General features: G+C 33.7%; 1 protein-coding gene across 2 annotated transcripts in view; it reads right to left on the bottom strand.

The window, feature by feature from the left end:
* Positions 1–13,285, bottom strand: part of ChAT (Choline acetyltransferase) — a 177,477-nt gene that overhangs the window by 129,852 nt on the left and 34,340 nt on the right. For both annotated transcript variants that reach the window (XM_069111113.1, XM_069111115.1), the window contains exon 2: positions 7,091–7,182. In XM_069111113.1, the coding sequence (XP_068967214.1) occupies positions 7,091–7,182 (92 nt within the window). The remainder of the gene's footprint in view (positions 1–7,090; positions 7,183–13,285) is intronic.

The raw sequence follows: 13,285 nt of genomic DNA, 5'->3' as shown, positions 1-13,285 counted from the left end.
AATACGTGTCAAACAGTTGTCAGTGTTTTATCTGGGAAACTGATTATGGAACACGAAAAAAGGTGAAGCAAAAATAAAGATGCGAAAAAGCAAAATATTTAATTTCAAATTTCCAGAATTTTGGTACATGAACCGGGCAAGTCCAAATATCAAAAAAGATTTCTCAGGGACATTTTTCAAAAACGTAAAAAGTACCATTTTCTGTATCATTCGTCGCATTAGTGCCTTTTTACATCCAAAATATTAGCGTGATTGCTTAAACAAGTCGTATTTTATTCAGTTTTATTAAATTTTCCACGACTTTTAAAATCTGCACTTGCTCGGGTCGGTTTTTACACCAAGATTACATTCACCCTTTCATAAAGTGTTGGCAGTTTGAACTTTCTCTTAGAGCTCATTTTATTCGACGTATAAAAATGCGAAAGTTAAAGACCCGGGAGACTATGGCAATTACGTGTTCGGCCGACGAAGAACAATTACCTTGTGTGGATATGAATGAAATTGAAGGCCAAAGAAGCAGGATATCGCTTGTCTCGTTTTTCGAGACAATGCTAACGATTGGAAGAAAGAAGACAGCATTGAACGATTGGTTCCTCGCATCTTGAGACACACGGCATAATTACAGGCACACTTCAAGTTGCAGAGGCAGCGGCCAGAGAAGTTCGATTTACGGAGGTAAACTTCGACCTGTAGAGCTCTGATTATTCTACTGGGTTGGTAACTGAGTGATTACAACCTAATAACAAAATCCGCAATCAAATAGATTGCCAACCCAATAAATTAGAGTTATAGAGGTAAAATAATTACGTGGCAAATAATTCGAGTTAACCCCTTGCCATACTTTTACGAGTCTGAGTCGTGATGAGAATTTTGAGTCAAACCTGAATATCACGAGTCAGGCTCGTGGTCTAATTTCATGTCAAACGTGAATATCACGAGTCTCACTAATAGTCTTAATTTCGAGCCAAGTATAAATGTATGGGATGGTGTCTTTTTTCTAAACACGAGCGCAACTATCTACGCATTCAGTCACACGATCTGATGTTTCAAGTTCCGGTACTCTGTCTCTGTTGCTTCGGCTCTTTTCCTGACCTTCAGGCGCAACGTTTGGGCCCGGATTCTTCCGAGTTAAATGGTATGGAAAGGGGTTAAAGTGAGTTTTATTTCAACTTCTAAGGATCACAATTGTAGTCTCATAGTCTTCAGAGGTTGGAGTTATCGAGGTTCGAAGAGCTATTGTCGTTTGTCCAACGAAACGATAGAGTGGACATGAAGAAAACGTGATTGCTGCGGCTGCTGCTATTGGGTTGATAACTATACTTACGATACTTGATAACGATACTTGATTATGAGAGTTTACGTTGATAAGTTCGCTAATTCCGTTAGTATGTACAAAATTGTAGTTATTTAATATTGATCAATTGCAGCTGCGAATAGAATCGATTTATTATATTGTGAAACCAACAATATTCTCTCATGGAAACTGGAAGCACCCAATATGCAAGAATGACGTCAATGCCGCGGCATGATTAATTAAAATGTACTTTACGGAGCCGAGTTTCGAGCTTCGATCTATCTCCTCAACTATATTAGGGATAATAATAATTTTTCATTATGTGGAACATCATTTTTGTGGACTTTTATCGCAGTTAAAATTCCAACGAGAAAGAAAAATTTCTCAGGAATGGAAATGCGAAAAGTAGTAAATATAGAGTTTCATTTCTATTATACGTATTTCTCTCTTCTTTAAGAACCTGAATTCGTGTAATGGAATCTCCGATTTCATAAATGCAAAATTTGAGAAAAACATTTCTCTTTATGCAGTTATTTCAGATTACTAAATATCTTTACAGACGTACAGTGTGGAACTCAACAATAGTATTATACTACAAACTCAATAAAATATCTTGATTCATACTTGGACAATAAATTAACTGACTTAGAAACAATACATTAAACAAAAAATAGAATGTATCAAATTAATTAAGGAGCAATTAGACTCGCTTATCTCAATAAAATCGAAACTTAGCAGGAATAACAAAATTTTGATATACAAATGTGTAACCGATTTAGATATATAGAATTCAGCTGTGAGGAATGGCAGTCAAGCCACAGATTCAAAATATTGAAAGTCAATGAGCTAAGATCCTCCCTGCAATCATGAACGCGTACTGGAATGTTAGAAATCACGATATTCGCAAAGCATTGCACATCCACACTGTATCCTAGAAGAAATCAAATAACTTTCTAACAAACACAAAAGCAAAGTCAAATTTCACGTAAATTCCTCAGTGGCAAATTGTTGCATTATACTAACTATTACATTGCAGTTACACTACAATGGCAAACTGTTATTTACATTATTACGGTAGTCTTACTGCATCCAAAAGACTGAAACGAAAACACTCTTTAGACTTAATATAATTTCTTCCTTAACATAATTTTCCTCTCATCGTACAAACAACAATACTACTGTAAATAACAATATTCATGTGACTTTTAGAGTGCTTGTTACTTGAAGTAGCAGAAGCCACAGGTACTCTTTGCCCTAACTATTTATAACTATTTATAAACTATACTAACTTTAATAATTATACTAACTACTTATAAACATTTATAAGCATTTGTAAATATTATGATACAGATACAAGTAAATATGAAATTGAAAAAAAAATTAAAGATTATAATTTATATAAGGTTTTTCATCTGAGAGTTACAAATGAAATGGAACATTTATATTAGAACCTCTAACTTCATTGTAATTCAACTTTTATCAACATAGAGGAAGAAATTTTAGGAAGAGATTTTTTTATTTCGGATGGAGTGGTAGATTCGTAAAAACTATTAAACTTAAGGGAAGCACTAAGAGTAGCAAGTGGTGAATCCACTTATCCTCTGTCATGATCCCGACTATACCGAACTGCTGTATCATAATCCACTTTGTCAACTCTTATAAAACTTTTCCCATATTCACTCCACCACGGACAGTGATACATTGTCGTACTTTTCGCGAATGAGATTTTCCAAAATTCATCATCCATAAAACCGTATGATAATCATAGAAACCTGACCGAGGAGAAACCTGATGCGTCGATTAACACTAGAGTCGAATTGACTGGCTTGACAAATTTATTTTCAAATTCCTACTTCGTGTCATATTTTTTCCGCAATGATGTAATGAGTTTCGCAACGATAACTAAAAGAATAATATAATGAATTTTATTTTGTTTTTTATATCAAAATAATTTTGTATCCAGGCTACTTATATCCAATGCCAGTCAAACTGACTGGTACTTGTCAAATTGTAAAAAGGTGCTGTAATCCGTTTATCGAACCCCGATTAACCAGTTACCTCATTTTGTACAACTTCGCACTCGTTTTTAAAATTTTTACTGCATATCATTCGATATGATGGTATCAGTTATCAGGAAAATTCGATCGCTGGATCGCTAGATACTAACATTAGAAATACCACACCAGTCAAAACTGGTTCTACAATTTTATAAATGTGTCGACCCTTGTTTAGGTCCATGGTCGCAGATGGATTAATAATACCAAAAATGTACTATATAACATGGAATTCCTTCTGTAAGAAAGTAATAAATCAATAAATATAAAAATATTCTATTGTTACGTATTTTTTAAAGACAGTTATTTTGACTGGTTTTGGTAGAAATTGCTTCGTGTAAACTATCGGTAGTTCTAGTGTTAAAGTTGCAATCAATTTCAAGCTAATAATAATCAAACCCAATATGAAGCGAACTATATGTGTGCCACCAACAACTGCCAAGGTAAATTTTCACCCCCAAATTATGCTACGCATTTGGCGAACTTTGAAAGTAACCTGGTATTATTCCTGACAAAGAATCGTACGATAAATTCCAAATAATATTACTTTGCAGCTGGACATATTGGAAAGAATTATTTCAATGAAACAATGAGAGGCCACGTATGTATCTCGTTGACGGTTGACAGAAAGTCAGTTTACATATTCGTATCAAATATTGCTTTCTCCATTAACAATTTATTTCGATGTTTAAAGGATTCTCTTAACTGCGTTCGACGTGTATACTCGTCGTGTGAAATAAAAAATTACCATTGACTATAAAAACTCAAAATTTTAGTATTTTACTTATTTAGTCCGTGCCTTTCGGCTTTGGACGACTTCGGATTTACATCTCTTATAATGCCTTACAACTCATATATTCTTACTCTAGCACTTCCAAAATTTTAGTAAAAAGTAAAATAAATAACATTTAGTGGTATGTTTCCTTTATACTTCCAATAAACCCATTGTGTATTTTATACCAAAAAGCTTGATTATTTGATTATTCTCTTTAGTGCGTATATCGTTTACTCCTCGATTTGTTTTGTATACTTTGCTGCGCATAACTTTATAACCAGCTTTTGTAACTTTATACCACCTACATCATGAAAAGCAAATCCACTTCGAAGATTTGCCGTCTGCTAAAAAAAATGGAATCAATAAGGAACCACGTTACCACACTGAACTAACTGAATTTTTTAAATTTTCTCGTTTATGAATTTTATTATTTTTTGGCAATTTTTAAATTTTTAATAACGATGCCTTTTTCAACAATGAAATGTTAATTTTCTATTGAATTACAATGTAATCCTTCCTTGTTTTGCTTTACTTTTTTTCGTAAACTTTATTTAATTAATTGCTTGATTTTAACTACGCACGCCGTAAGGGAGTTTTGAAACTAAATTCCGTAACTAAGAGGTTAATATCAAAACATTAAATGCTTAAAAGATATAAAATATCACGTTATTGTCTATAGTTGTCTATCTCCAGAAGAGCAAAAATATACTTGAACATATTCCAATTTTTGTTAAACGAAATGATACATAATTTGTATATCTGTAATTACATACATTACACGGTGTCCTACAATCGGCCGAATGCAAATTTTATTCTACATGTAGTTCGATTCTACATGCAAAAATAAATTAAAAAAAGAACAACATTATCTCGTTAAAGACTTCGTTTTCGAAAAAAATGAGTTTGGTAACTAATCGCCTTTTTCATATTTCGAAATTTGCAGTTAATACGCATCATTCTTTCAAAAACGAAGCTTTAAATGAAAGAAATGCTATTCCATTATTCGATTTATTTTCGTATATACAATCACCATCCGATCTGTTGTATCATGATTTTTGAAACATCCTATATCTTGTAGAAAAATACGTCTACCTGGATCATAATATTGTGGGTCTCACAACAAAAGTTTTTATACAATTTGTTAATTTTCATTCTATAATAAGTCAAGACACATATAAATCATTTTTTGAAATACAAATTATCATCTAAAAACATAGAAAATTTTTTGTTACGAGCCTTCGATTTATCGTAAAAGAATCTAACAAAGTGAAGTCGTTACATGCTCGACGATAATAAAATTCCTTTTAGCGACTAGTGACGTAAGGTCATATATCATCGTTAAAATTGTCAAATCTACCGTATCCTCTATCTAAAAACACACATTATCCATCAATATCAAAACGTACGTAGCTTCACACACATCACAGAATCACATATTACTCTCGCCACCATCAGTCGCGTTTAAAATATCTTTTTCAGGTAAAAGAATACTATGAAAATCCGAAAAATGTATAGACGTAGATGATATCTAAGCAGAGATTAAACCCAGCGAGATGTTGAATATGAAAACCAAGGTACATAAAGCGAGAGTGCAACTTTGATGAAGGATAAGTCAATCTTAATACTTTGCCATTCAATAAACCAACAGCCAGAAAATCGAAATTATTTTATATTCCCAGTTGGTTCGAAACTTAAACTCAACTCTGTAAAATTAATTTCTGACACAGATAGCGTAGATTAATGTAGAATAATTATTTTACTATTATCATATACACAGTGTCCTCGAAATCATGGTACAAGCGATTGGGTGATTGGATTTTACGTGTAAAAATAAGTCAAAGATAAAGAATGACAATTTTTTCTTTGAAACTACGTTTTCGAGAAAAATGAGTTTGAAGATCCGTCAGGTACGCGTATGCTACTTGTAAGTTTCGACGTATCCGACTTCTCTTTCTGCTCGTGCTGATGATAATTTTATTAATAATACTTATTTTATTAGTATTTAATTTTAATTTTATTAGTAAAAGTAATACTTTTATCCTTATTTATGAAACCATTTCAAACGCGGATACTGTGAAAATAAGATAACAGCAATGATAGGAAGCTAATTGTGACATTGTCCATGTATATAAATATCAACACGAGGGGAAAGAGAAGTCGGATACCTCGAAACTCATAATTAGTACACGGTCAGCCGACCGATCTTCAATCTCATTTTTCTCGAAAACGAAATCTTAAACGAAAAAATGTTATTCTTCTTTTGCGACTTATTTTTACACGCAGAATCACCACTTGACAGCTTGTACCGTGATTTCAAAGGCACCCTGCTTATATAAACTTAACGAATGTAGATTAAATAAGATCAAATAACTGCAAATGTTTCCTCTAAGGAAAAATGTACGTTGTAACTGGCAAAATACGCCGTAGCTTGACGAAGCGTATTATTGTAAGCAAATGTGTATTACGGTAAGTTGGTGCTGTTGGTATGAAATTTTTAATTCAGAAAGGATTGCAGAATCCTATATCGCGTGGACCTTGATCTCCCTACGATAAATATTATCCACCCTCTGTAGCGTTGGTAACGAGATCGTATCTGACGGCGTTGCGTGTCATTTGCATATTTCAGCCGGAGGCATCGAGTAGATCCTTGCTTTTGGCAATGCGAAATGCAGAAGGGTGGCAACCGCGGTTCGATTTACATTTCAGTATCGAAACGGTCCTTCTACCCCCAGGTGACTAACGTGGCTTAAGCAGAGTGGCAAGAGTAAATAACGTTTGCTCAAGTTTCACGTGTCGCTGATGTCGCTTTGTAATTTTAATGGAAAATAAATTTTCAACGAAGAAATATTAATTATTTCTTTCTTTGTTAATTTTCTAGTCAACGAAAGAATGGGAGCAAATACTAACAATAAGACTCACCATTTTTACTAATTTTCCTAACAAAGGATAAACAATACGAGTACTTACCCTGGTAGGACATGGCGAACTGTCCCGGGAGAGACTGCCGAGAGTCACCAATAACCGACGCGAAGCCCCCAACACTGAATCTCGCCATCCCTCTATAAAAATAAATACAGAACTCTATTATTTATCGAAGAACAGTTTCTTAGGCTTTATGTGGTAGTTGTATTTGCTTCAACGTATTTTTTATTTTTTTATGGATAACTTGCAACTACATATATTCCGGGATATTAGGATGTTTCGAGCAATGTTATAATATATTATATAAATTATATATATGTAGCGGCACATGAACTAGAGGACAATTCGAGTTACGTTATTGTATCGCCCCGGATTATCAACATCGATAGGATATACATAATGTAAGAATAAACCAACTCCGGGAAAAACAATGTCGCCGCTACGTGTAACCGCCAAACAAAGGCGAATGGAAACATTTCGGTACCCCCTCGACCAGTATAAATAAACGAACACGATCGTAAGATGACCAGTTTTTCTGGTGACCAGCGATCAACAGTTTTTAGCGAATCAGTCAGCACCGAGCGTCTTAGCGAACATTCTTTTAACGACCCGTAGCGAGCAATCTACGGTTGACTCTGTATTTATAATTATTTTAAAATATATTTGACAGTTTCAACATCGAGTAATCTCGTTATTAAACTAGCACACGACCAACCATGTGGTAACTGTACCTTCTTACAAAGCTTCCGTATGTTGAATTTTCATTCGTTACATCGCTTTCACTCGGAAATTTCGATAAGTCGAAACTTTAGAATCTCTAGAACTCGAAGGTTTCGGCTCTTCTCTTGAGGTTGCAGTTACTGAGGTCCGACTGTACTTACGAACGAAGACGTAAATACACACTAAAGGTAATTATTTACAAGCATGATAACTCCTGATCACAGGGAATGACTCCCCATCCATTTCGATGATCTTGAAATATATTGTGAAGTTCATTATTCTGAACTACTTTTCCCTAAATACGTTACCGTCGCTCAGCCTTATGTTCCGAGATTTTTCTTTTTTATTATTTATTTAATTTGTACTTTACAATTTGTCCAGCTGGACATTCGGTAAATTTTGGTTTCGAGATATCCAAAAAAACTTCAATTCAATCGCCATTACACTTCACAGCTGGTGTGGGTGGTCGCTGCACGCATCTTTACATAGCCCACCTTAAACTCAACTCACTAATGCTAATGGTTTTTAGTATATAATGGAATATAATGGAACAGAAAAAGGTAAATTAATGGGTTATAATTAGGCTAGATGGCAAACTAAATAATTTTTATTTCATTTGATTTCGTAAGAGTATCGTAAATTCAATTAGTAATTTCCATTCATTGCTATTTATACGTACCACTAAACGTAAATTTATGTATAATGCGAAAACTAAGGCCGTGCGTGATTATTATTAGGTTGCGTGCTGGGGACATGTATATGTACATACACCGCCATGAATAATTATAAACTCAACCCTACTTTTCGAAGTTTAATAATATTAAACCAAAAACTGACGAAAATTTTCTATTTATATAACTTCATATTATGATACAAAACAAAACTAAAGATACAATGAAGAAAAATTTTCTTCTTTCGAAGTCTGGGAACAATTAAATTTCCTCTTATAGTTGTGTCTTTTGGTGTGAATAAATATAAATTCATTGTTAATTTTGTTAGCTTTTCATTCGAGATTTAGTGAATTTTTCTTTATTTCTCATTACTACTATTAATCTATTTGATATACTATCCACTAACTTATTTAAAGTTTCCTATTGAATATCCGCCCACGTGGATTGTATTCTTCTTTTAGATTGAACGACATTTTCTATAGGTGGTTTCTCCTGACCGTAAATTTTTCTTACTGAGAAGCTTCTCCACAGACTCTCGGTCGGGTTCAGATCAGGACTCAAATCTTTTTTTTTATTATTATTATTTAATTTGTACTTTACAATTTATCCAGCTGGACATTCGGTCAATTTTTCTAGCTTCAAATCTTAAAACCACCATTTTGCAGTAGCTGCTGTACGAAGAAGAGTATTCTGTCGTTGAAAAATAGTCTTGTTGTCTCTTATTTCGGCTATGAAAGGTAATAATTCGTCATGCAACATCTCGCGATATCCTATAGCGTTTAATTTATCCTTTAGAAAAACAATTTCGCTTAACATATCCAGGTATGATCGATGGTTTTTTAAAAATAAAATATCGGAGAAATAATGCAGAAAATATTTTTGAGTCTATAATTATATGTATCTACTGGTTCTAATTAATACATACACATGTACATTTAATATGAACAGACAAACAAAATGTACTCGTAAGCAACATCATAGTCATAATGCAAAATTCTTATTTCGACGCTAATATAATTTTGATAATCGAATAACTGTATTTCTCGATATAATAGCAAAAATGCTTCTAATGACATGATATGAATTATAATATATAGCAATAAATTCAATAATCATAAATTTTAATATACAGATTTGTTACCAATTAGTCTCTCTTTAAATGAAAATCTTAAGAAATACGTAATATTAAAATTACATAATAATAAAAATATTTTTACGTATACCTGGAACGTATACATTTATAGAGAAAAATTATTCACAGTCATGTCGTTGACAACATATTTCAAGTTCATTGAAATCGGTGGCGGATAACTTCTCGCAAATAATTATCAAACTTTAACAAATTCTCTGATTCTTTCGCTATTAATTTTATTCACTGACAAGCAGAATATTCAAAGATTCTAGATATGATTACGACAATAAGCGACGAAATAAAATTTATAGGACAGGGGCAACGTGTATCCTGTCGTATAGATATCGTTATTTATCCCAACGACCTGTTTTATCGCGTCGAATATTTACCAGCGCGTGGCATAATGCGAATAAGAAAACAGAATACAAAGCGAGAAGGGGAGCAGCGACAGGGTAAGCCGCAAGGGAGTTTCATATTGCTGGATTAAGCGTTCAACTTCCACCTTCGACTCTGTCTCTGTTTCCTTGCCCGGTGTCTTAAGCCTGAACCTGCTAAGTTATGGTCACGACTTTCATTAAACGGCTAGATGACGGATCGCTTTGTCTCGTTTAGATTACGGTCGGCGATGAAACCAGATTTAATCACGGGAGAAGATCCGATATTTGGCAGCGACCACCATCGTTACTAATCCGCGAACATTTCGTTGTAATATTCTCGAAACGTGCTCCTACGTAGCTGATGTAATTAAAGCGAGCTGTTTCTATGGTTGCGTGTGCATAAAGAGAATTTTATAACTGCCAAAGTACATATTTCGTGTTATAATAAAGATTAGTTGAGTAAATTATGTTCTATTTGCTGCTTTTAGCGCTTGCTACTTTACATTCAAGTTCCTATTATTCGAAGTTGACAGGTACGCAGAAAAATACAAGGAAAGAACGGCAACACATTCACATCAGCTGGCTGCTGATGCGAGCAAAACTCTCATGGAAAGAAGGCTAAAAAGAAAACACTCCACTGACCTCACTAAAAAAATAAAATAGACAAACTCGAAGATCCCGCTGGGAGTAACCATCCACATGTTATTTAGCAATAAAGTTAGAAAAATTTACCAAATGTCCAGCTGGACAAATTGTAAAGTACAAATTAAATAATAAAAAAAAAGTTCCTATTATTTTTATATTCTCCATGTACATAATATGGAGATATTTCTATAGGAAAATCTGTGTGAGAATCTTCAGAGAAATATATTATTTTGTAGCATATTATACATTTTATAAATTATCAAACAAAATACGAAACTCTACGAATTATATATTACATGAAATTATATTATTTCCTTATTGTCCACATAAATGTCAGCCGCGTAATTATGCACCATAAACTATTTATATTTTATGTGACATGAAATCCGTAATTTCATATAAATCAATGTATGTAATTTCATATAAATCAATATGTAAATTTAGACGCGTTAATATTTACTAAACCCTAACAAACTCTTCGATCCAATTCTTTGATTCTCTCGCTAAAGAATTCACCGTTGCGTACAACGCTCAACGACCGATCACAACGCTCAACGACCGATCACAACGATCAACGATAGAATGTTCGATAAAATTACATTTTAGTTTCTTTACGGGAAACATAATAAAACGAGGAAACAGAGATGAGAAACTCGTTTATGTAAGAAGGGAAGAGAAATCTTTTCGTTCGATAACGCGATAAAAGTGACTCTGCTGTCGCACACAATTACAGGCATAAATTCATAAACCGTAATAATAATAAAGTTACAGCGTAAAACCAGCTACGAGGGAGAAAGAGCGAGAGAGATACGGTTGCAACGTGGCCACCAGCCGGCCTCCGGATTAATAAATCTCAATTACGCGAGTTAATACCGAGGGCAATTCTCTCCCCTGGCCGCTGGCGTTCGCAAGAAACCGGATACGAGGGTGAAGGCATTTCTATCAGGCATTGTCGCTGGAACAATGACGATGACGATTCTGCGGAACCACCTTCGCTCGTGTAAAGTGCGATCGTAACGTCGTTGAAATTTATCGCCGTTTACTGACAGGACCCTCTCTCGTTAATCGTCTTTAAGTGAAAAGACTGCAGATTATTTTAATTATTTAAAAAAACTTTTTTACTCTTACGGTTATTACTAAGTACTTGTACAATTTTCTATTAATTTTGATTAGATTACTTTCTCTCTTATTATTGTTTAATATTCTACGATTGAAGAGTGTTCTTAGAAAACACTGTAAGTGTCAAGAAACAAGCTTTTCAGGAGGAAACGACAACTTGTTCATTAACATTAAGTTCAAATTTATGAAAAAGAAAAATGTATCTGTAGAAAAAGCTTGCGTGTGCCGTCGCTTAGTTGTAAAGGAAACCTAATGTGCCATTCGTCTTGATGGATGGCATAGACAAAAGTCAAGAAACAATTAACTAACGTTTATTGGTGTTTATATTTTTTTTCACAGAAACGACGTTGTGACACTATCTTCTACCATTGTTAATAACTATTTTGGGAAAGGAAATTGCAATTCGATTGTATACTATGGTATTCTCATTGCTATGCAGAACATTTTCCACTTGAAACTCAAAATTTTTCAATCCTGGCACTTACAGTGTTTTCTACGAGCACTCTCCAATTCTTCTATATAGAGTGTCCCGAAAACCATGATATAGCAAGTCGGCTGATGATTATACATGTAGAAATAAATCAAAAAGAAAAGAATAACACTTTTTCATTTAAGGCTTTGTTTTTGAAAAAATGATACGTATTGACTACAAGTTTCCAAGTATGAGACTCTTATTTCTGCTCGTGTTTGTATTTTTAGATCCAGAGTGTACTCCAAGCATAATAACGACGTTGATGAATTAAAAGCAAACATCGCTTTGGCTGTCAAAGATTTAAAAAATATGCATAATTCACTACTATATACTAATTTAGTATATAATAATTTAGTTCAAAGGGTGCAGCTGTGTATACAGCAACATAGTTAACATTTTGAACGCTTGGTACGTTAATCAGAGAATTCTAAAAAAGTAGCAATGTTATCCTTATTTGTGAAGGCATTCAAATTAAACATAGAATAAAGGAAAGTAATAATCGATTTGGAGATAAGATAACAAAAATAACAAGAAACAAATCTTGACATCGTCTATGATTAATAATACAGACACGAGCGAAAACAAAAGTTTCATAATTCGAAAGTTCCAGGTAATACACGGCTAGCTGATTGACTTTCCAAACTTATTTTTTTCGGAAACGAAGTCTTAAACGAAGAAATATTATTCTTTCTTTCTTTTTCGATTTAGTTTTGCACGTGGAATCACTACCCGAACGCTTGTAAGATGATTTCGGAGACACCCTGTATAATATTAATCCTAGCAAAGATCTCTTATTTATCATCCTATAAAACTTCCAACATATGTGGTATATGTTAGTGCATACTCAATACCGATATTAATTTTCTAAACTGTATTCAAAACTTCGATTCTCCTATTTACTAATGCAGAATGCGCAAGCTTTCATTCGTCGTATATCTTCAACTATGAAAATAAATCTAGTCATATAACGTTCACGCTGCGCAAACAATCCTGCCCACAGGTGACGATAAATAATATTCCAATTCCAAACAAAGATTCAGTCAGATATCTGGGCATGATTCTGGACAGAAGAATGACATGGAAACGACACATCGTAGATAAATC

Source organism: Bombus flavifrons, chromosome 4, assembly GCF_040668555.2.
Source record: "Bombus flavifrons isolate JBK064 chromosome 4, iyBomFlav1_principal, whole genome shotgun sequence".
In the NCBI taxonomy this organism is placed as follows: domain Eukaryota; kingdom Metazoa; phylum Arthropoda; class Insecta; order Hymenoptera; family Apidae; genus Bombus; species Bombus flavifrons.
The sequence above is the reverse complement of the archived record's forward strand: the minus strand, read 5'-3'. Positions and strand labels throughout refer to the sequence as shown.